General features: G+C 32.3%; 1 protein-coding gene across 1 annotated transcript in view; it reads left to right on the forward strand.

Annotated features, from left to right (window-relative positions):
- UNC13C (unc-13 homolog C) overlaps positions 1–26,073 on the forward strand; it is a 744,392-nt gene that overhangs the window by 159,886 nt on the left and 558,433 nt on the right. Inside the window, exons 2-3 of the mRNA XM_051980682.1 lie at positions 9,276–9,298; positions 9,892–9,953. Coding sequence (XP_051836642.1) covers positions 9,276–9,298; positions 9,892–9,953 — 85 coding nt within the window. The remainder of the gene's footprint in view (positions 1–9,275; positions 9,299–9,891; positions 9,954–26,073) is intronic.

Genomic DNA, 26,073 nt, shown 5'->3' on the forward strand with positions numbered 1-26,073 from the left:
TTGTTTCTATCAACTCTAATGAGTTAACACCTTGTTTCAAGTTCTGGCCCATAACAATTAGGGGCATGTCTTTTTTGTTTTCCCTGGTAGCTCCTTGATATGGAGGAAAGAAGGCACCACAGCACATAGGTTTGTCCATGTTCCCTAGTCAGACCAGGCATCTTGGAAGCTGTGGTTGTATTTGAAATCTTTCTGGTAGAGTAGGGTATCAGATTGCTGTTACAGGCAAGTCTGTGATGACGTATGTACTTAGATAACAATCTTGGCAGCTTTTCTGATACAGCAAGAATGATTCTACTGGAATTCTACACATCATTTTATGGGTATCTGTGACAGTTCAAGACATAGCAAATGACAGGTTATAGAGTTAATTTTGAAATGATCATTTGAGGCTTCTACTCATTAGGAAACATCATTATCTTAATATCCAAACAATGAATGCTTTGTTGTAGCCATATATTTAAATGAACATTTTAAATGAACAATCATTATTTCTTTTTTTTCCCCAAGGCTTACTTAAACAGAGCTGAGAATCGAATTCAAACATGATTTGAGATTTTTTTCCCTTGTCTGCTCTCGAGTATAGTATAATTGTCTCCTCTTTTTAAATGGTTCCCTAGAAAAAAGCTGATCAAAGTGTTGAATTAACCTCTGAATTTAGCAACTGGGTTTGTATCAACTCAGTTGAGTATTTAGTATATGTAGGTTCTTATAGCACTTTAACTTCAGAGACTACTAATGATTACACTATAACTCTGGGAAGTTAACTTAGCTATCAGTTAGTGCTTTTTGCAGGAGTGATAAATATTAAATGGGTTCACATTTATGGTTTAAAGAAGATCATTCTATAACTCACTTATCATATTGATTAACTTTAATTTCTGCAGAGTACAAAACAGTGCAGCACCTTAGCTCAAAACTGTCCCTCTATACTCCTTCCTTTTTATTACAAGAGTTGGAAAAAATGAGAATATGGAGACTTGAAACACTAAATTAACACTTACTTAAGGATGAATTTTCAATAGAAGCTTTTCAATCAATCATTTTCAGCTATATCTGTCTCTTTGTGAACCCCTTTTTAGTTTTCTTGGCAAATATATTAAAGTGATTTACCATTTTCTTCTCCAGTTTATTTTATCTTCCTTTATTACTATGTACTCCAGATGAGGAACTGAGGCAACTAGGGTTAAGTGATTTGCCCAAGATTATACAAATATGAAGTATCTGAGGCCAGATTTGAACATCTTCCTGATTCCTGATGCAGTATTCTATCCATTGTGCTTCTCAGTACCCAGGAAAAAAGTATGCCAATGAAATACAATTATCAAGATTTTCTAAAAATAGTTTTGACTATAGACATTCCTTACCCATAGCTAAATTTATCTTGAAATTATTATAATTGTTGTGCTTCTTATTTTATGCATATAAAAACATTGATTATGAATCATAATCATCACCAGACTGCCAAAATGGTCCATGAACACCAAAATTTTATTGTCTTAGATCAATATTCAGGTAGCTATAAGAATATAGATAAAATATGTCAAAGCTCTGACTCCATCAAGGTATTTTCAATCAATTTGATAGTGTCCAAAAATTTCTCTATTGGCATCAATTTAAGTTGCTATGATAACTTTATGAAATCCATCTCACAGAGTTTCAGTTTATTCACATATGAAGTTAAGAATCAAAAGATTTAAGATTAAAAATTTAGAGCTGGAGCGACAACCAACTTTGAATAACTTAGAAATCTGATCAATACAATGACCAACCACAGTTCCAGAGAACTCACAATTAAATATGTTACCTACCTTCTGATAGAGCAGTGATAGACTCAGAATACAGACTGAAATATTTTAGGGGGTAGGGAGAGGACATTGGCAGTGTGGAAATTCATTTTGCTTGACTGTACATATTTTATATATTTCAAAACATTATTCGGGTAAGGATTCACAATCATCACTAGACTGCCAAAAAGTCCATGACCCCACAAAGTTTAAGAATCCTTGTCATAGATTCATAGATCAATATTCTTCTTCTTTTTTTTTTTTTTTTTTACTTTTTCTTTGGGGCAAGGGAAGTAGGTAGGAAGAAAAGAATATGGATCTAAAAATAAAATTGAATTTTGAAAAAAAATCATGGAAAACAATTTTAAGTGCTGTTGATGGATACTAAAGAGAGTTATAACATACACTTGGGAAACAGGGTGAGACGGTGAATAGGGAACTGGCCTGGCAGTCAGGAATACTGAGGGTTCATATAAATAGTAGCTGTGTGACACTAGATGTATCACTTAAATACTAAATATTTCAGTGAGCTCCTTTAAGGCAGTAAGTTAGAATACAAATCTAGATCTGTGTTGATAAGGGAGTTTCCTTATTAACATCTCTTAATAGGTAAGAAGGAAAAATACTATACAACTGTTATTATGCAGGACCAGGAATAATGGCAAAAAAAATCATAGGGTTATGGAATTTTGTGTGGAAAGGGCCATTAGAAACTAAGTGTAGCTCCCTTGTTTTTCAAATAAGTTCAATATGCTATTTTTTTCTAATTAAAAAATTAGCTTGAGATACAGAATATTCATTGGCAAATTCATCTACTTCCTCCTTATTTACTTCTGTGCTTTACAGGACCTGTACCTATCATTAATCAGCAGGAGTAACATTTGTGCCGAGAAACTGTGCACACAATTTTTTCTTTTGGATAACCATTCATTGTCCTGAAAAAAGTCACTTTTCAGAACAGTTTACTCCTGGAGAGTAGTTAATTTACCCCTTATACTCTATCATCAGAGCCCATTGTTTCTATGTCTGAAGGTCAGAGAAACTCCAAAGGAATGGTAAGGAACAGAATTAAAGATTGCTAAATTAGATGTGCTACAGCAAGGAGTGACCCCAGCGAGTCTGGAGATTTCTTGCTTAGGTGCAAGAAAGGGCAGAGTCCTGCTAGGGGTAGAGGCTAGGTAACAGATAGAGAATTGGACTTTAAGATAGGAGAAGCTGAGTTGTAATTTTGCTTTAGATACTAGCTTCAGGACCTTGGACAAATTACTCAGTCTCTCTCAAACCTTGGTGTTCTCATCTATAAAACCCTAACTTACAGGGTTTCAGTCAAGATAACATGAAATCGCCTTGCTGTCTTTTTTTTTCTTTATTATAAATATCAATACACTATATAAATGCTAATTGTTATTATGAATAATGGTGGTAATTTCTGTCAAGGTAGTGGTGGCTTGCCCATAGAATGATAGATTTTTATCTGAAAAAGACAGTAGAGGCAATTGAATCCAGCCCTTTTATTTTGCATGTAAAGAAACTGAGGGACAGAGTGTAAATGACAATAAAAAGGCAGAAATATAGATGTGATAACTGAGGTATTTTAGGTAATAGAAAATTTTGAAATATAATGAAAAGTACTAGAGTGAGAGTCTAAGCAAAATTCCTAATTAGGAATTTCTTTGTGTTGGTGTGAAAGAACTATGCCTATAGCTCTAGACAAACTGTCAAGTACTTGAAATTTTTTTGTGGATTCTTTGTGGAAAAATCCACTTAACTAAGTAGATGAGGCATATTGTGGACCATAGTCTCCAAACTCAGTAGTTATATTATACTACTTGAACTAAGGATTCAGGAACAGAATAATAGTGGTTGTACTGGGATAATTAAATGGCATTTTGATGCATGCCAAGGCAGTGTGTATCCAGGGAATTTCAGTGATAAAGGCAATGCAGTACTTGACAGAACATGAGAGTCTGGCCTCCTATAGATCTGCAGACAAAGATCATCATATAAGAGGAGGGAGAGAGAGAGAATTGGGGTTATTGAAGCAATGGGGCAACACGCTCATGCTGATATAGGGCCACAATTTTACATCTATTTTGTTCTATTGGAATCTATCCCTGTTAGAAAGGCCAACTATTAGTGGAAATGACAAGACATTTCTCATGTCTGCTGTTATATTGCTATCGCCTCAGCATCAGGTCACGATGAGCACTTAATGAGTGGTCCTTAATGAGTGGTCCTTAATGAGTCTGTATTTTCAGGCACAGCAGATTCTATGTAGACTAATGACTGTCCTCTGCATCTGAAGCTACTTCTGTCCTTTGAAAAATGATGGCGGGGCTAGCAATGGTCACAATGTTCCTACAGCAATATAAGTCAACTTCCACTCTCCTTAGTGACATAAAAACCTAGGAAAGAGATATTTTCCAAAGAGTTAGAGTAAGAAGTTTTGCATCTAAGCTTTGTCTTTCCTTAGAGAGATAAGATCTTGGGCAATCTCTCTGAGTTTCTCATTTATGAAATGAGAAAGATTTGCATGACAATGTTTCTAGGGGATATATACTTCTAAAAATCACAGGATTTCAAAACTGAAAAGGATTTCAGCAGCATTTAATCAGACCCAAACCTGAAAAAGAATTTCCTCTAACAATATCTAACCTTTTTTAGAACCTTTACTGGAAGACCAATGGAGTGAGAGATTCCTTTCTTCTGAAGATAATCCATTCAATCCTGTATTGCTTTTATTGCTAGAAAGTCTTTCCTCATGCTCAGTCATTTCAATTGTGTCTAACTCTTCATCGCTACGTTTAATGTTTTCTTGGCAAAGATACTGAAATGATTTGCCATTTCCTTCTCTAGTTCCTTTTACAGATGAAGAAACTGAGGCAAACCTTGTTAAATGATTTGCCCAATGTCATAGACTTAGTAAGTGTATGAAATTGGATTTGAACTCAGGCCTTTCTAATTGCAGGCCTGATGTTCTATAGATCTCCCTCAGTCTTTTATGATGTCAAATCTAAATTTAAATATTTTTATCTTCTACTCAATGGCACTAATTTTTCAATTTATTCAAACTATCATTAATATAGTTATGACTTTAATATTTACTATCTCTTACAACATTTCTTGTTTATTACTATCATGGTATACCAAAGTAATGTAGTCATTCCTTTTTCATAATAAAACTAATATCTACTGACTTGTAGTTTCATATATTTCTTTCACACTGCGTTGTCCATTGTTAAGCTTTAAGATGTGACTTATAGTTTAGCCATTTCAGAATTTATTAAATGTGTCTAGGACCATTCTAATTATATATACTTCTTAATACCTTAGGCTTCAACTATATCCCCATGGAACCTTCATCTTTTCTGATTACTGAGTCACACTATTATTTTTTAAAATAATTTGTTCCCACAGGAGCTCCTTCATCCTTTTAAATCATATTAAAAATTCTTCTCTGAACCTCCTCTAGCTCCTAAGAACATTCTTTGACAACAAGTAAAATGCAATTTTTGATATAAATTATGTTAAACAACACAAAGTACTTGTAAGTGATTAATACAAAACAGTAATATTTTCCCGAGTTCATAATGGTGAAGACATCCCATCAATTTCAAAAGCCTTTGATTACATATGATTTAGGAGTATTCTTGATTTAGAGAGCAACCTAGAATTTATTCCTTAGGAACTTGTAGGTCTATTCAACATTCATTCATTAAATGTTTGTTATACAGTTTCCTCTGAAGTAAAAATTAAACTTGGATTAGGAATAATAATTTCCCTCATGAAGTTTAAAATTTGAGAGTGCATTAATACACACAGATAAAATATTTCATAACATGTAATGGATTCTCTGGAGAGTTATAAAACAAACTACTAAGTAAAGTTTGAATGTAGGTAATTATGCACAATTTGGAGCAGGGGAAGGTTCATGGCAGAGGTGTATTTAAAATGAAATTTAAATAATAGAAATTTACATGATAATGTTTTATATATTTAAAAGGAATAGCAAAGTATATGTAATGGTTTACAGTTTCATATGCTATCATCTTGTTAAAATTCTACTAGGTTATGAAAATGTCTTCTTATTCCATAAATTAAAAAAAAATAAAAATTTAATTTAAAAAAAGATGGGAGTTCCATTGGTAAAAGGAGGAAACAACATGAACAGAACTATGGGGAGAGGAAGAAAAGAGAAGACATCATTAGGACCAAAGCATGCATAAAATTAAATGAGCTGAAAGGTAGCATGGAATGAGGTTATAGAGGACCTTAAATCTCAGGAGAAAGTGTTTGAAATTTACTTGATAAAGAGTAGGAAGTTACTGAAGATTTTTGAACAGAGGAGTGACGTGACCAGAATATTAGAAGTAGTGAATTTTAGTATGAAGGGAACATAAAGAATGTTTTAGAGCAAAGAGAGAGAATGGAGGTAAATACAATTATTTTTTAAAAAGGTATTGAATATTCAAATAGATGATAATGAATGTAGTAGCAGTAGAAATAGAGGGGGAGATGGACGTAACAGATTTTACGTAAGTAGAATCCACAGGACTTTCTGTTTTGATAGAAGAATTAAGGGAGAGGAGAAGTGAAAGAATACATACAAGGTTACATACAAGAATACATAGGAAATGGAGAAAATATCAGAGAAATGACAGTCTTTGAAATGAAGAGAAAAAACAGGTAAAGAGTAAAAGGTGATTTTATTTTTGGTTTTGGGTGTGTTGAGTTTGAGGTGCAATTAGGAAAGCCAGATGGAGCTATGACTGTGAAATACTGCCTCTTGCCATTATCATACACAAACATGATTAATGAAATAGGAATAACCTACTGAAGTAAAAAAAGACTTGTGATGTTCTTTTCCCCCTCTTAGGAAAAGAGGTAAGCATTCTTAAAATACATAGGCAATATAGATATGAAATCATATCTGTTTTGTGTGGAAATAATTAGAGAATAAAATTGCTATTTATAATGAAAATATAATGAATGTGAAACATAAAAAACATGTCACATTAGAGATGAAAAAAACTTCAAAAATCCTCTAGGAGGAAAACATGTTTTAATGGAAAAAATATAACCCATCTCAAAAAATGCATATAATAAACTTTAAAAAGAAAAAGAAAAACATTGAAACTCAAGTCAAGATATGGGGGTTCTAATCTATAGTCTAGGACCTGGTACTTATTTATTTGCCATGTAACAATATAATCAAGTCAGGGCAGCTAGATGACACAATAGTTATAGAATGCTATTTCTGGAGCAAGGAAGACTCAACTTCCTTAGTTCAAGATTCCTTAGTTCTATTTCTCACTGTGTAATCCTGAGCAAATCATTTAGCCTTGCTTATCTCAGCTTCCCCCTTTTCTGTGAAATGAGCTGGAGAAGGAAATGACAAACCATTCCAATATTTTTGCCAAGAAAACCCCAATGGAGTTTCAAAGGGTCATACAAAAATGAAATGATTGAACAATGACAATGGGCAAGTTGTTTCACCTATGAACTTTTCTTATCTGTAAAAGAGGAATAATCATTCTTCTACTACATTCCTTTTAGGAAAGTTCTTTTCAGATAGTAAAGCCCCAAATATATATTAATTCTTATCATGATATGGTCCACTAGTCTTTTGTAGATGACTCTGAAGCTCAGGATTGTAGATATTAAATAGCATTGTCTTTTTATTATTTTGTGAGATAATAATTGATCAGTAAAAATGGTCCTCTATAGTAAACATTTAATGACTATTTTCCCATGCTATCTCCCAATATATCTGCAGGGTGATGGAAGAGTATAGACTATTCACACAGTAAATCATTTATCAGCTATTTTCTTGCATGAAGGAATAAAATATATATCCATTTCTAATCACAAAACTTTTTGGAGCATTCTATCATGCTCATAAAATTTGTGCACTGAATCTTAGTTCTGATGCTAATTATTTATGTCAAAAAAACTCAGAATGTGGTCAATATATGTCTGGGGCCCATCCAAGAAAATTTACTTATAGAGGTACCAGAAGGCCAGAAGAATAGGGGAGAGAAAAGAACCCAATGAGATAGACTGAAGTTTCAGTGTTATGTAACTATACACTACTTAATCCAAATAGGAACTACCAGAACATTGTACTAATCTAAACTTTGTTTCATAACAAACCATAATTTACAGAAACATAAGGTAATGAGAAAAATTTATTTATTTTTTATAATAAATTTATTGTCATAAAAATTCAAACATAAAGAAACTTTATATAAATCATCTACTTTAATATAATTTTCTCATTTTACTGATAAGGAAAGCAAGACTCACAAAGATTAAATGACTATCTCCAAAAATGATTATCTCCAAAATTAAATTACTGGCAAAAGACGAGGTAGGACTAGAACATGGATTCTTAGAAGAATGCTTTTTGCATTGAACTGTAGTATCCTAAATCTAGTTACAATTAATACCTAAATATATTGTCTTCTGAATCTTCATATACCTGTACTGTCTCCTGAAACTGATATTAATATAGTGACTTTGTTATGTTGTAAAATAATCAAAAACAGACCAAAGTATGGTTGTTATGGCATATGTTTAATGAGTAAAGATAGTGGATTGAGAGATTTACTTATTTATTTTACCACAAGGGTCAATCTAAAAACAGAAAGAATTAACTAGAATTATTCTTCTCTTCCCATCTTACCCTTTTTACTTGATAGCTGAGAAACATGCACATATCACAACTAAAACAAAGAAACCAAAAAACAGGTAAAGGTAAAAGTTCTAATTTTATTATTAGAATGAATAAATATAATCAATTTTAAAAGCAATAGTACAGATGCTGCTGGCTAAAATAGATGAGTAGTCTGTGGTTTTGATCATGGTAGAATCAAACATGATCTAAAAATACAGCTTCTAGGAGATACCCAAATATTGAAAATATAACTTGTGATGATGGTTAAGTTAACTATGGAGAATTGATAATATTGCTTTTTAGATTAAGAAACCCTCAGTGTTAATACTGGTCTAATATTGGTCAAGTCATTTCTCCCTCTGGACCTCAGTTTCTCAAAATCAAACACTTAGTGGTAGGGCTGAGACTGGAACTAACATCCCTTGGTAAAGGGCTGAGCTAGTTTACATTTGATAATTTTTTTCTGGACTTAAATCTTTAGTTCTTAATTTTAAAGTCTGGTATGAATTTTATGACACTTCTAGAGATCCCAAAAATGGATAAATGATTTTAATTCCCCAATGTGGCAAAAACTTTGCAAACATTTGGCATCCTTTCAGATTCTTAAACTATCTGTCATACTTATTATACTAGAAGCATGATACATTCATGTTCCCTGGGATATCGAATAGTAATTTTTACTTTTATTTATTATTTTTAAAGATTGTAACATTATAATAGTTTGTTCATTTATATATGGATATATTTAGATTTTTTTTCTTGGAAATTCTTTCATCTAACATTTATCCCTTCTTTTCCTGATTCTCTTTCAGATAGCAGTTCTGTGGATGAAAAGGTTTCAAATCATTTTTTTTCCCCTAAGGGAATTTTGTCTATTGTCCATGTTTGTTTGTGATATATTTGACCTGTTTTTGGTTCCTTTGTTTTAGTTGTGGTATCTGCATGTTTCTCAGCTTTCCATCATTTGGTTGTCCTTTGAGTGTCTCTCCAATATGTTGCATTTATTAAGATGTTAGCCTCTCACAGCTGTGCTTCCTTTATTTCATATCTGCCTATGTAGGGGTCTGCTACAGTCAAATACAAAATCTGTTTTTATGTCTGACTAATCATGCCCTTCCTGAACAGCAATCTTCACTATATAGTTGAAATTTTGTGACAGAACTAGTATTGGGGAAGACAAGCTGTTGCCTTGGATTCTCTCAATGCTTTTTAAAAATCTTAACAGCTATTTGTCCCCAAACTCCAAAACAAATAAACAAAAAGCCATTCGATCACAAAAAAACTACAGTAGTTTTGACTTGCAGCTGACCCTGCCTAGCATTTGTCATCCTAGGTGTTACATGTATAGTGCAGTTGACCTGTGTCCCCAATAGATAGATATTGTACTTGTAAGATGCTAAATATGCCTTTTCTTATTCTTCATTTAAGGCTCGAATAGTAAGTGGAAGTGGTCTGGATGCTTCCCAATTCAGTGCGCTCCAAGCATTTGGGTAAGTGTAATTTCACTGCCTTTCTTATCCTTTCTGTGTCTCTAATTGTTTATCTATCCCTTGTAGAATTATTAAGACAATGAGTTTTGTATGCAAAGTTGGAAGATTTTTGATTTTCTTGAGAAGCAAACTGAAATGCAGATAGTGAAGTAGTATGACAGAATGATTAGTAAAATTATCCTTTATCTTCTTCGATGCATGCTATATATAACAGAGCTTCATAAATTTTTTCCACTTGCTACCCCTTTTTGCCAGAGAAATTTTTATGAGACTCCCGGTATATAAGTATATAAAATATGTATACAAATCAAACATTTTGTGATTTTAAAAAATCACAATTTCACAACCCTCACATTCAGTTACAAGACTTCAGATGAGGTTCCAAATATAGTTTAAGAAGCTTATGTCTAAAGGAAAAGTATGATATATAGGATCTATAGAAGGGGAGCAAGCCATGGAATCATAAAGACTTGAGTTCAAATCTTGTTTTTGGTTTGTATTAGCTTTGTGACCATGGACAAAGGCACTGAACTCTGTACTCCTGGGAAATTCTCTCAAACTAGAAATTCTAGATCATTTGCCAGTTTTTGTCAGTGGAAGTCATGATCATAAGGAGTTTCCTACAGGAATGAAATCAGACATTTGATTTGACTCCCCACAAATATTGAGAGACTGATAGGGTTTTGTGTTGGATATATTTTCTTCCGTGTCTACCTCTGCTCCTAGTTCTATGATCACTTGTCATTAATGTTTCTGAACCTCAGACAACTTTGTAGTTCTTATCTATTAAGTTTTACAATGTCCAATATTTAAAAGGGCCTGACAAATGCTTTTTGATTCATTCAGTGTATAAGTCAAAACTTTTTAATCCTTTTTATATATACAAGACTTTATGCTAGCTATATTAGACATATAAATCCACTTTGGTGGATGGAGTTGTTCCATCTTTGCCTTCACAGATCCTTTACTAAATAATCATTGTCATTCAGGAAAACACAGAATGAGAAGGGGAGACTTGTTTTTTTTCAAAGTTCAATATTTGCATGCAAGATTCTAAATAGCATCGAGTATTTCAAGCCTCCTGCTATTTACAAAATATATTTTATGTTCAAGTGTTAAAGAACTAGGGATCTTGTTCAATTATTTATTGATGTGGAGGTCTTACTGAGACATCTTTTCTTGACCCATGGATAGTAATTAAAATGTTGAAAAAATAATGTCAAGCGTGACCAGATGGCTGTGGGGGAAGGTGGCCCTTTTGGAAGTGCTGCATTTGTACATCATGCTACTTCTGCTCTAAAGTGGAAAGAATTGGCAGTCTCTGGTTAGGATTGTGCTTCCAACTCCAAAAAAAAAAAAAATGATGATTTCAGAAAGTTCTTTGATCCAATGGACATTTCAACTAAACCCTGAGGTTATATACTAGTTCTAGACTTCAGAATATGAAATAAACTCTCTTAAGATCAAGTTGAAAAGATCTCTTTTCTTGTTTTATTCATCAGTGGATTAACAAAAAGTCAGGCACCATTTCCCAAAGTGATTCTAATAAAAACGGATGTGTCATACATATATTGCCCCGGGCCGGGTAATGTACTTGAAAGAGTAGTGAACCAGGAGTTTAGCTAAAATCTCAGTTGTGCTGCTAACTACTATAGAACTCAGAGAAGCATGGGTGTCAAATGACTTCTTCAGTTTCCTCTCTTGCGAAATATGTAAAATACAAACTTGCTCTATTTACTCTCATTACATGGGAGGGAGATAAGGAGGAAAGGAGTGAGCATTAATTGCCTGCTAAGAGCTTGACATATATAATCTAATTTGAACCTCAAACTAACCCTAATGGGTAGGAGCTATTATTATCTCCAATTTACAGTGGAGGAAACTGAGGCAGACTGAGATTACATAACTTCTTCATTGTCAAACACCTATTAAATATATGAGGCTTGTACTCCATACTTTTCTAGTTTTATGTCTCTTTGGTTATGTCAAGCATTATTTGCTTCTTTGGTGGTATGCTACAACCAATTTACAGCCACTGCACATCTCTCCATTGCTCTTTTGGTGACATACAACTATTATTTTTCAGATACTGGGATTTTTTGACTTATCTATATAATATTGCCAGAAAAAAATTAGTGTTAAAAATTAAAATTTGATTTCTCTCAGGCATCAAAATTTGTGAAACATGAAATTCAATGTTATCACCTAAATCTACTTTTCCTTAGCCACCTCTCTCTTTTGCTGCTGTTTCTTCTTTTTCACATGATTTAAAAGTTACCTTTCCCTTTTCATTCCTCATTTGGAAATTAACTTTCAAGATTGACAAAGAATCCATAAAGCAGACATTATTAAAGTCATATAATGGAGCTGTCTTGGTTCTTTAACTGAAGCATAGGATTTGGAAACAAAAGACCTATATTTGAATCTTCAATTTCCTCACCTTAAACTGAGCAGATTGGACTAAATGATATGTAATATTCTTTCTAGTTGTAGACCTTGTGACTGAATTAGGTTCCTCCTCAGGAAATTGATATTTTGGCTGTGCTTAGTGGATTTTGTTTTACTTAAATTTTGGTACCTCAGAAACAAAGATCCATAGTTTTGTTGCTAATATTTTTCTAATGACATTATATGGCAGAGAATCAAAGAATCCTAGTCTCTCAAGAAATAGAATTGTACATCATCCAAAGAACAATGGAAATAAATATGGTAGGCAGAAAAGGGCTGCAGCATATTTCCAATGAAGCATTGCTGGTGAAAAGCAATGAGTATATAAGTTCATCAAAGACATGTACAATTTAAAAGGGAGAAAAAGTCAGTTATGTTGCAAAAGCAAGAGACAACAGCTCACATAATCCATTGGTACCTATTTAATATCAAGAGACCTACAAGAAAGTACTTAGTATATTAAATGAACATTCTGTGGAAGAAAAGGGAAGACATGAACATGAGCAACCTATGATAAAGCATGGATTGGTTGTGATCTTTGTTGTTAGAGGTGAATGTCCTTATCTATGAAGTTCTGGATGTGTTGAATGCTTGTGGTTGCTCATAAATCAGAGTATAGGTCAAAATAGTAATAAACATTCTCTCTTTAGGTCATATCACCTTAGAAGGACTAAACACTTATGACTCCCAGAACTAACACTAAAAACAACTGCACAAAGACCCTGAATCTTAGGATAGTAGTCCCTCCACTTCAAGAACAGAGCCAAATTTTAATATAAAATTTAAAATAATGAAATAGTCTGGAAAAATAAGCAAAAACAAAACCAAGCCAGAAAAAGCCACCTTACCATAGCAAGTTGCTATAGTGACAGGGAAGTTTAAAAACAAATTCAGAAGAAGACAGGAAAAAAAAAAAAAACTTCTATATCCAAGAAAGCATGGATATATGAATTGGCCTCAACTGCCTTCCCCAAAAATTCTTAGAAATTTTCAAAAGAGATTTTAAAAATCAAATAAGAAAGGTAGAGGAAAAATTGGGGAAAGAAATTAGGGTGATGTCAAAAAATTATAAAAAAATCAACAGATTAGTAATAGAGACACAAAAAATGCTGAAGAAATGAATATCTTAAAATGTAATAGATCAAATGGCAAAAGAGGAAGACAGAAATCTACTAAAGAACACAGAAGAACTTCCTAAAAAGCATAATTAAACAAATGGAAAAAGAGGGAGACTTTCACTGAAGAAAATAGTTCATTAAAAATAGGAATTGAACAAGGAGGAACTAATAATTCCATAAGACATCAAAAAAACAAACTTTAAAAAGTGAAAGAAATAGAATAAATGTGAAATATTTTTTGAAAAAAACAACTGATCTAGAAAGTAGAGGACAAATAATGTAAGAGTCATTGCACTATCCGAAAACCTTGATTAAAAAAAAAAGAATCAACATCCTTTTTCAAGAGATTATTAATGAAAACTGCCCAGATATTTGAGAGGGTAAAAGTGCATATCCTTAAATTCAGCAATACCATTACTAATTCAGTACCTTAAGAAGATGTACATATATATATATATGGAGAAGATGACAATAATGATGGCAGTGACAAGGACAGCAATGGTGGTGACAGTGGTATTATACATAAATATATGTACAAACACTTTTTACTGGTGGCAAAGCATTAGAAATTGAGGGGACACCCATCAACTGGGGGAAATGGCTGAACAAGTTCTGGTATATAATTGTGATGGAATACTATTGTACTATTAAAAATGATGAGCAGGATGTTCTCAGAAAAACCTGGAAGACTTACACTGATACTGCGAAATGAGTAAAAGTAGAAGATGATGCTCAGAAAAAGCAGTATTATATGATGATCTACTGTGAATGATTCAGCTATTCGTAGCAATACAATTATTCAGGACAATTCCAAAAGACTTACTGTGTGTTAATAAAATACTATCCATCTACAGAGAATAACTGATGGAATCTTTTTAAAACAACTTTTTATTTTCAAAATACATTTAAAGATAATTGTCAACATTTACTCTTGCAAAACCTTGTGTTCCAAATTGTTCTGCCTCCCTTATCCCCACTCCCCTACCCTATACAGCAAGCAAACTAGTATAAGTTAAATATGTAAATTTCTTTTAAACATATTTCCATACTTATCATGATGCACAAAAAATCAAATCAAAAAGGAAAAAATGAGAATAAAAAAAGGAAACAACAACAAAAAATTAAAAATGCTTTATTGTGATCACATTCAGTCCCTACAGTCATCTTGTTGAATGCAGATAGCTCTATCACAAGTCTATTGGATTTGACCTGAATGAACTGATAAAGTCTTAATGTAGATTGAAAGTTAGCTTTTCTCTCTTTTTTGTTTTGTTTTGTTTTGTTTTTGTTGGGGTATTGGTTTTTTTTTCACAATATGACTAATAGAGAAATATGTTTTGCATGCCTGCACATATAAAACCCATATCAATTGCTAGCTTTCTCAAGTAGAGAGAAGAAGAGAGGGAAAGGAAGAACTTGGAAATGAAATATTTTAAAAAGAAATCTTAAATTGTTTTTCCATGTAATTGGAAAAAATAAAATATTAAACAAGCAAAAATATTGTTATGATTTCTATCTTCTTGAAATCTAACCTTCATCCTCTTCTGTGTTTTATGTATTTTCCCTCTTTGTGGAATATATATATATATTATTTTTTTGCCCAGAAAAGTCCTTTTGATTTATTATTATTATTTTATTAATAAGTACAATTTTATTTTCTTATTATTTTATCATCAAGCATTTTTTTTTCTCTTTTATTGACATCATTTTTTCATTTGAGATTAGCTGTATTGGAGATTAAGAATTTTCCCCAAATACTTTCCAGTATTTGTGGAAAGAATATAAAGTCTAATTGTTTATTTTCTATTCAGTTTCTTATTTTATGGGTAGATTTCCTTTACTCATGGAAAGACATAGACAATAACTATAAGGTAAACAGGTATTTATGGGTTGCAGAAATTATAGGCACATTTGAGTGTTTGCTTCTTTTTGTTAGTTATTTTTAATTTGTGTTTGATTCTTTGTGACTCCATTTTGTTTTTTGCAGGGGAAGTTACAGAAGTGGTTTGCCATTTCTTTGTGCAGCTCCTTTTATACATGAGAAACTGAGGCTAGATTTGAACTTTTGAAGATCAATTTTCCTGACTCCAATGAACCTGAGAGTCTACTAGAGTTATCTAGCTGCCTGTTTGCTTCTTTAATCTCTTAATTTTTCTATTTGATTGTTTTGTGTTCTATATGTTCTAGAACCATATTGTGTTCTAATATGCTTTGAAAATATTTACAAAGATGTTATCTGATTAATTTCTAATGAAATTAAGCATAAGGGAAAGTCTAAAATTAAATAGATCTCATTAATATAATCCAAAAAAATGTTTTTTATATATTCATAGGTAGAGTTGAAAGGAAACATATAAAGATAATATGTTGGTCAGGTTGGTGGCAGAATGGATAGAGTGAAGGTGTGGAGTCAGGAAAACCTGTGTTTGAATTGAACTTAAGATGTTTCCTAGCTGTGTGACCCTGGGAAAATCACTTCACTCTATTTATTTGAGTTTCTTCATTTGAAAAATGAACAGGAGAAGGAAATGGCAAACCGCTCCAGTATCTTTGCCAAGAAAATACTACCTGGAATGACAGAAAGCCAGAAATGAATGAAATGATTCAAGAAAATAAAGCAACCTCCTCCTTTTATATATGAGGGGAGGGAAATAAACAAGTTTGTATTAAATCCTTACTATTCCAGGTATTGTGCTAAGCATTTTACAAATATCTCATTAATCTTGTGTGCTTGTGTATGTATGCATATGTGTATGATTTTTTAGTAATCAGAAATCTTTTAGGTCATTCTTTAATCCTAAAGTAGTTTTTCAAATGCTGATTTCATAAAGCTGCAGCAAAGCATCTTCTAGGCAATTGTTCATGGTGACTTTTTTGCCAAAAAAATCTTTAAAAAGAATATTCATATGATATAATTCATACTTAATCTAGAAGACACAGCTTATTTTATACAAATTACTAGTGGAGTTCAACTGTATCTTGTTGAGCAGGATACATTGAATCCTAGAGAAAGGAAATTACTTTCCCAATATTACATGATGTCAGCCATATGTCTTGAACACAAGATTTCCTGCTTTCTGGATTAGCTCTTTTACTTGAACTTCAGCTTCATTAAATTTAATTTGTTTCTTTAGTCTATAACTATATTTGAGTGTTATTTTTCCTTTATAATAGATTCTAGGGACTGTCAATTCAAAGTCATTAAAGTTTGCTTTATTTTGATTAAATAAGAGGGAACTGAATTATCTGAAATTTCTACCTTGAAGTCACTATCATATTTCTTTCTTTCTTTCTGTCCTCATTAGTCTTCTTCATAAAATTAGATTATCTTTGAAAATTTGCTGATACTGGATTTGAATTTTCCAGCAAATATTTCCATAAATCAGTTAATAAGTATTTATATTGTATTTATAATAAACTGCACTTGGCTTAAAGTCCAGTAGGAAAGTAACATAATTGCTTTCATATTTAGTAGCATTACATGTTTCTGATTATGAAGAAGAAAGGGTTAAAGAAAATTATGCAAGTTCTCTCTTGCTGTGTGACAATACAACGATTATATGGCATAAAGCTAAGTGTGTATTTGATGGGGAAAGGAGTTATAATCTTTCTTCTTGAATGTAACATTTAAAATTTCCTGTCATCTTTATAAGCAATCTTCTTAAGCATATAAGGGGTCTGTAAAATAGCAAGAATAAAGTTAAAATGTAGCAAAGACATTATAGTTGATTATATCAAAAGCATCAAAAAGATACTAAAATTTATGTAAAACATAAAATAGAAGTACATTCTGACTAATATAACTAATTAGTCCTAGGAAAACATGAAGCACCATAACATAGATAGAATATTGAATTTGGAGTCAGAAAGACATAGATTTAGATCCACCTTGATACTACTTATGGTGGCATATGGGCACTCAATTAACTTCACTGTTTCTCATTTTCTGAATCTGTAAAACAAGGCTAGTCATATTTGTAGTACTTATTTTATGCATTTTGGGGGAGGCTCACCTGAGATATGTATTGGTCTTTAAAGACCACAAATTGTTACACAATTAACATTAAAATATGATATTAAATGAAATGGTGTTATTAGGGCCTGTAGGTCCATACTCATAATGTTTGAAGTAATAAGATCAACATGATTGAGTAACATTACAGTTGGTTTTCCTGACATTATAAATTTGGAAATTGAATTCACAAATTATGCATTAATGATATTAAGGTAAAGTAGCATCTGTCAGGGCTATACTTATTGTTATGTAAATGTGACCATGATCAAGTTGTCTCCTTATTGAGGTTTAAGTTGGCTTTAGCCTTGCTTCTAATTTATTTTGCTTCTCCAAATCAGCCAATCTCTGGCAGTAATAGTAGTGCCACCATGAATATAATTAGGTCTAAAACACAAGGCAAAGAGCCATGAATTATATAGTACTGTTTAACACTGGGAAGTCTGTTGAACAATGGAGATTTCTGCAATATTAATGAACCCTAACATCTGATTATGAATAATGATTTTAAGGTAACAAGACTTTAAGGTTTTCTTTTAAACTATTCATTGGGGAGAGATCTGGACATCCAGCTTTTGTGAATGAATAGGGAAAACTAATCTTTAAGAATTAATTCTTCTAGATATAAAATTAATTCTATAGTCAGGGAGTTTGACCCACCTTAGGGAAATGTAAAAGTCTTCATTTTGATTGAAATGTTACCATTTCCCTTTTGTGCATTCCCTTTTGTGAGTGGGATATACTCACTCTCTTTGATTATAGCATTTACTCACTGGTTCCCACCAGAATGCCTGACTGCAGCAATATTAACCACTAGACTATAAACTCACTGCTTTGAGACTTATGGCTAGTTTTATGGGGAAAATGTAACTCCTGTACCTATAAAGTATTTTCCATTTTCTTTAGATGACACTGAACAGAAATTCATTTATTTGGAGAAGTCATTTTCTTCCACAATTTAGCAGACTTTTAGAGACATTGGTTGCTACTACTTTTAGATGTTAGTCTTATATTTCCTTTTGCCATTTCTTGAAATATTTTATTTTTTGATCTGTGGCTTTTTGTAATGGTCTTATTTTGCTAATCACATACCCAAAGTTTTAATTGTGTTTATCATCATTTCCTAAGAATGATAGAAGCTAGCCTTCATGAAAGTCCTATTTCCATGGTGTAGTGTTCATCCTTACTTTTTCAAGGGCAATGCCATAAATATAGGCAGCTTCTACTTTTGGAAAGTTTTGGAAAGGCATTAAGCATAGATTCAACCACAGACTTTATCTGCTTTCCTAAAAGCAAATAGTTAATAGAACTATCCAAATAGAACTATTTGAAGTCATAAAGACATGGATTCAGATCCACCTCTGATATTGCTTATAGTGGCTTGTGGGCACTCAAATAACAAATAATAAAAATGTTTCTCATTTTCTGAATTTGTAAAACAGGGCTAGTCATATCTATAGTAATTTCATGCGTTTTGAGGGAGGCTCACCTGAGATATGTATTGGTCTTTGAAGACCAAGAATACACATAAAAGCAGATAGTTGGTAAAAGCTTAGGACCAAAAAACGTTTTGCTTTGTGATTAATTCTTTGGACATGTCAAACAGTCAAATTCACTGCAACACCAAAAACACTATACAGACTTGATTGACAGCTGCAGAAATGATGCTAGAGTAGTAGAAAAAGTAGTCTCAGAAGGAACAAAGAATCACATGATTTTTAGGTGATCTATAAACATTTAATTAATGTTTGGTTTTTTAAATGTGAAATCTTTGTCCCAAAAAGCATTGAATTATCAGGCTACTAAAATAACTGCATTATCAATTTTGTCATTTTCTTCCCTTTAACTGAAACAATAAGGTACAAGAAAGTTATTGCGAAATGGAAGGATGGCTGATAATTTCCTCTTGAAGAGGCAAATAAAGGACTAAGTTCTACTGAGTGGCTCAAAGGCAATAAGAAGCATCACTTCATGGAACATTTGGTTATCTCACCTTGAAGTGGGACTATTCACTCTCTATGTTAGTTCCTATATTTGGCAGCATAATAACTGATTATGTGGTAATCCAACAATTGTACTGGATAAAGTGAACAAAAAGAAAACCTACATACAAAAAAAATTTATTAAAGCATTTATGTTTCAGTCTGTCCCAATATTATGGGATACAAAAACATAAATTCAGATTAGAAAGGGTGAGGCATCTCCAAGAAGTTTTTCATCTTTTTTACACGAAGAGTTCTCTCTTTGATTTGTATTATAAGTGCTCGCTTCTTTTTAGGGATTTCAGGATGATGATTGGTAGAGAGCAAGTGCCTTCTATTTTTTCTGCTTCTAAATCAATGTTTTGGGATATTTGGGCAGAATAATTGGTTGAAAGGATTAAAGAAAATGAAGATAAAATGTTTTCCTATTTACTCAAGGTTACATAATTAGGAGTGTGTGAAAGAGTTAATCTCTGACATTCTGCTGCTATGAAGTCATTTAGTTCTTTTGGATGCTTACTTTTGAAGTAATCATTATGCAAATAGGATACATGTGGGAAGGGTTACCTAATCTAGGGCTGAATCTATAGAATATTGATCCTATGTATAGAATTTGAGATTTTTCACAATGAAGATAATCTTATTCTTAAGAAATCTATAGGATACAGGCTTAAATCTTCTTAGGAAGTTCTTTTGAACTGCTTAGCCAGTACTGGGAAAATAACTGTGTGATAATGGGCTTCCAGGTAAGAGTCAAAGACTTTATGGAGTGTTTATGGTATTTCCTCTTGCACCTAGGAAGAAAGAATAAACATTCAACATACTAATCAGGGAAGAAAGGTTTTAATTATTAATAACTATATATAAACATGTATATCTATATATGTACGTACTAACAAGCAAAGCCAATTAAGTTGCATTCAAGGATAATGTTTATTGTTTGAAATTCTAAAATCTATCATCTAGAAAAGTTATAGAAACCATGGTGCAGATACTATGAAATGGACCATGGAAACTGTAATTTATGAGGTCCTATAATAAATGGCCATACCCCTAATCATTATAAAACAACAACATATAAAATAATTGAAGTATATGTACCAACATTAGTTATGGAAAATGAAGAAGCAGAGAAATTCTACAAAAACTTAATAAGTCCCCCTCAACATATACCGGGGAAATATGGCTCAAAATCAACAAACAAAAGTCTTAGATATGTTAGATATGTTTTGACTTCTTAGCCACACATCTATGCATTGTCTAAAAATAGTGTCACAGAAATAAATAAGCACCAAAAAATATTACAAAGAATGAATGACTATATCGGAGTAGACAAAACAGGTTATTATGTGGCAATTCTTTCTAGATCAACTGTGTGCATTCAAAATACTTGATTTGTTAAAGGTAAAAAAATTATCAAATAGAAAGAAAAGATAAATACTATAAGATATGGCCTGAAATTAAAATTACTCCAGCCATATTTATTTGAACAAGATTTTTATAATAAGTAAGAAATGACAAAACAAACTAGTATGATCACTATTGCCTATAGCATGTCAACTGATGTAAAGCTGCTATAACAATGAAAAGAACAACAAGGCTTAAAAATAACTTCAACAAACACTTTCAAAAAAAGACGTCAGCCAAGAGCACTCTAGTTTAGAATAAAATTCCATTTGTAAAATCTTATGGAGGGGGCAATGGAAGATTATAAACAACATTCATTCATAAAACAGCAAAAATTCATAGAAGGAAAACAACTTTGCAAAAAATTTGCTAAGAGACTCATTTAAGTCAGAATTTTCATAGAGAATTTAAAGATAATATTAGATGGAGGACAACATATGAAAAAGGGAAAATATTTGTCAACATTTCCATAACTATTTTCTTCATCAGTGACAAAAAAGCCATCTGCACTTAGACTCTACCATCATAGTCCCTGTTGTGAAGAGCAAATGGCATTTAAAAATAAAAAGAGCAGCTGGACTATGAATAGTGAATGTGAATTCCAGAAGCAAAAGCATTTTTCTGAGAGAGTTTATGGATGATTCTCTAACAAGGAAAATTCTAAACAACTGGACAAAACCAGTCATTGCTACTGAGAAAAGACATCAGAGAACATCAGTATTTCTAGATTAATATGCCTACTTTCTTATCTTGACAAAATCTTCATGATAATCCAAAAATGTATTCAGAACTCCTCTAACAAAATTTTGACAAAAGAATAGGCAAACTTTCACAAATGACTTTCTATAGCAGACTTATCTTAAGAGCAATATAGCAGACTGGAAGATGTAGAAAATAGGAAATCCAAAATGTTTGAGTATTTTTTTTTAAAGAATTTGATTCAGCAGAGCAAAATGCAGCTTTATAATTTGCACTTTAGCATACAATGTCCCATACAAATGTTAAAATCATATGATGTTCTCAGAATGTGAAGTAGAGATATATTTATCCAATAATCTGATTCTATTGCTAGATATAAAATAAGGAAATTTTTGCTGCTTAAATATATTTATTACTCTCATGATGAATTTCTGGACTAGAATCTAAATTGAAGGGGATTTCTTGTAAATGGAGAGAACCACTAGATGCTCCTATTTTGTAGATGTGAGTTTGTAGTGATTTCAATGGTTTCAGAACCTGATATAGTCTCTTTAAATGAGATTCACAAACACTTGAATGTAAATGAGATTCACAAACACTTGAATGTGACCTAACAGTTCACAGATGAAAAGCATATGTATAAGGAAAAGCATAAGTATAAAGAATACTTATCATCTAGACTATAGTCCACAGCGGGTTGAGCAGTTCAAAAACATCTTAGGTACTGCTAAAATTCTTTACTTGGAGAAGTTATTCACTGTTTTGTGAATGAATGAAAATGTGTTTTCTAATCATATTATTTCTGGGAATTTACCTATAGATTATTAATCTTATTTGTAATACATAGAATCTTACAGGCTTCAAACTGGGAATTTCTCAAACCTGACTTAGTATACTGTTTTGTTTTTTGTTTTTAATATTTTCCACAATACTAGCTTAGACTTTCTAACTTAGAAACTTGTGGGACTGTTTACTACACTATTCCTGAATATGCCATTTGCATAAAAAGGATTAACACAATAACTGAAAGACAAAAATATTTTATCAAAAAGTTCCCAAAGCGTGAACAATAAATCTAACAATTTGGATCCATGATAGGACCTCAAAGAATATTGCATAATATTTTCTGAACCTATAATTCCTTCATGAAAGACTGACATTGATAAAGAAATTTAATATTTCTTAAATGCACACGTGTGATATGGTTTTAGTTTTTGCTTTCATATTAGATTTAAAATTAAAGTCATAATTTATCACAGAGGTATAATTTCTACATTGCTATTTGGAAAAAAGAGAGGAACTATCAAAATACAAGAAATATATTAAGGTGTTGTAAACTTTTTTCAAAAACAAGAGGGAACATAGAAGTTTTATTATCAGTGTTATCTTTTGACTGACAATAATTATTACCTTCCTTTAAAATGTCAAAATTTCTTTGGTTTTTAATAGTGCATAATTTTACCAATGTTAATTAAAAACCTCCTCTATCTTCTTATCATGGGCAATTATTATGTAGTAGAATATATTACACAAATTCTCTATAGGGAGTACTCCCAGCCACAGCAGAGGTCTTTCATTATTTTAATATCTTGGAGTACAAATATAGCACCACATGCTATCTTTCTCTTCTTATTATTCTTACTAAATAATCCATCAATTTATCCCCCTCAAATATGTTTTCAATTATACCTTTTTATACCATGGTTCATATGGAAGCTATTGATAAACCACTTTCAATGAATCTTTCTGTGGACCTTTGAATAACTTACAATTTTCGTTCTTTCAAGATTTTGGTACTTCATGATTCAAAATCATTATTAGGAGAGGAAAACATCAGTATTAAACAAATGAACTTTTGCTTCATCAAATAATTTGGAATCATTGAAAGTACTGAATATTTTTTCAGGCAATATCTAGCCTAATTTCTTACTGTGCTATTCAGGACTTAGTTCATTATACATTTACAACATCCATCCAAGGAACTTGAAGGAGCTCCTACTCAAAGTTTTTGTCTATGTATTCTGTATTTTTCATGCAATCTATTTTTCTAGCATTAGATCAGTCTCCATGGTACTTTCATTAATTTCACTGTTTGGTGGTGTTTTGTGACTTGATGCAATAGATTATAATGATATCAGCAAATACTGTGCTGAGAGTAATGTGCCATTGATAGGTAATCCTATAATTTGTTCAGGATACTTGTATAGCATGTTTGTATGTAGTATTGACAAGTACCTGAAGTGAGCATGTGTCTTTTTGTTTTATATCTCCCTTCATGTAAATATTTAGTGGATTATTGATAAAAATTATGTTCATTATCTATCATTGTGTAAATTATGATTTAAACACATGCATGAAGGACTCCTTGTAAGGAGGGTGCCTTCAACTATGCATTTTGTTCTTCCAAGTCAAATTCTTTTAGAAAAATCAAGAGATGGCAAACACACCAGAATTTTGTGTTTGTTTTTTTTTTTTTTGTTTTTTGTTTTTAATATCTTTCATTCCATTGTGTGACCATAAAAATGTAAACTGATGTCGAAAGTCAGGCAGTTCCCACTTCATAGTTATTTTTTTACTATGATAACCAATATGTTCTTTGAACATTCTCAGAGTTTTTTCCCTTAAAAATAAAGAAGAGAGTTAGTTTTTGGCTTCTCAGTAACCATTATTTTTGATGATCATGTCAATTTTTTGGAATTAGGGAATTCCTGACCATTTTATTTTGCATAGTGCATAATGATTTCCTTTTATCCTGTATTTCATTTTGCATTTTTGTGAGATGGTAGCACTCATTATCCTTGTTCTTACTATCTTTAGTGGTTTTCTAATATCCTTATATCTCAGGATAGGTATGTTTTCTCTTTCATTATGCTGTGAACTCCTTGAGAATAGAGATTGGTTTGTTTGTTTGTTTTTTCCCCACTTTACATCCCAAGTAAATACATCGCATTTACTGTACTTCTTGCTTTTACATGGTAATTGTGAGCATTGCAAGATAAGACAATTTTGCGGGGGTTTTGTTTTTTGTTTTAATTTTAGTAGCAATCAGGCTTGAATGATTTGTATAGGGTCACACATCTAGTGTCTGAGACAAGATTTAAACTTAGGTTTCCTGACTCCAGGATTGATGTTCTATCCACTGCATGAACTAGCTTCTATTCTTTTTTGGAAACTCAACTGAAATCATCTTTCCTGGCTCTTTGAGTTATATCTCTGAAGAAAACACACAAGCTGCCCATCTTTTAGTTGCAACTTCTTTATGTCTTTTGATGCAATAACTCTGGGCTTGGAATCAGGAATACGAATTCAAATCCAGTCTCAGATATTTCCTAGTTGTGTGACATATGGAACATCATCTAACTTCTGTTTTACTGGGGATAATGCCTAGGGGCTACCTCTCAGGGTTTTTCTGAGGACTAAAGGAGATATTTGTAAAGCAGTTAGTACAGGACTTGGCACTGAGTAGGAGCTTAATAAACATTCCTTTCCTCTTCCCTTTTGACTTTTATTGATAAGGCTAGTATATTTCTAGCATTCTTTTTAATGGGATTGTTGAGGTCTAGATTTGGGGTACCTAAATGAAATTAGGGGCAAGGTCTAGTGGCAGGTTTGGGAAACAGGGAGTCAAGCAAAGCTCCTCTGCAGCCCCCTTGGATTTGGCACAAGGATACGGCGGTAAATGGGGTCTAGTAGCAGCGCGAGTTCCCAATAAAATCATTTATTGGCCCGGAGAGCTAGATTGTTAAAAGATGTTTATTATTGGGTAAGCAAGGTTAAAGTATAGGCGAAGGTAGAGATAAGGAGGGCACTAGACAGAGGGTCCAGTGGACAGAGAGTCCTCACATGGCTACCATGTTTGGAATCTCTGCAAAGAGGGGTTCCCAGCGTGGCCTTTTTATAATAGAAGACTTAGCTCAAGGGGCTTTTAGGTGTAGCCCCAAAGTTAACTCAGATCTGGGTGGGGCTGGGACAGGTCCAGATCTTCTATTAGAATTCAAAGGCACCAGGATTTGTGAGTTAAAGGGCAATTTACATTATTAACTAGGAGAGGATGGGACTCTAGAAAGGAATCTTTCCCACATCAGGATCATTAATGTGGCCCTGGATCAGTGTTTCTAGATATCAACCACTAAATGTGCCAACAGTTGAATCCACATTGGCAGATGATCTAAACTCTTGATGATTTTTTGGTCCCTCTATCTTTTTTTTTTTTTTTTTCATTATTGAGCTGTCACCATTGTGAATGAAGAAGGAAACAGGATGGGCCTGGAATATTGTTTTATATTTTCGTTTCTTGGGTTCCTAGAACTAAGATACACATACACACATACATACATATATATATGCATATATATATATATATATGTATATAGTACATAGATATTACAATAAACATATACACACAAATATAGGCATACATATCCATATATGTGCACATAAAACCTTGTGGAACT

This window comes from Antechinus flavipes, chromosome 2, assembly GCF_016432865.1.
Source record: "Antechinus flavipes isolate AdamAnt ecotype Samford, QLD, Australia chromosome 2, AdamAnt_v2, whole genome shotgun sequence".
Classification (NCBI taxonomy): Eukaryota; Metazoa; Chordata; class Mammalia; order Dasyuromorphia; family Dasyuridae; genus Antechinus; species Antechinus flavipes.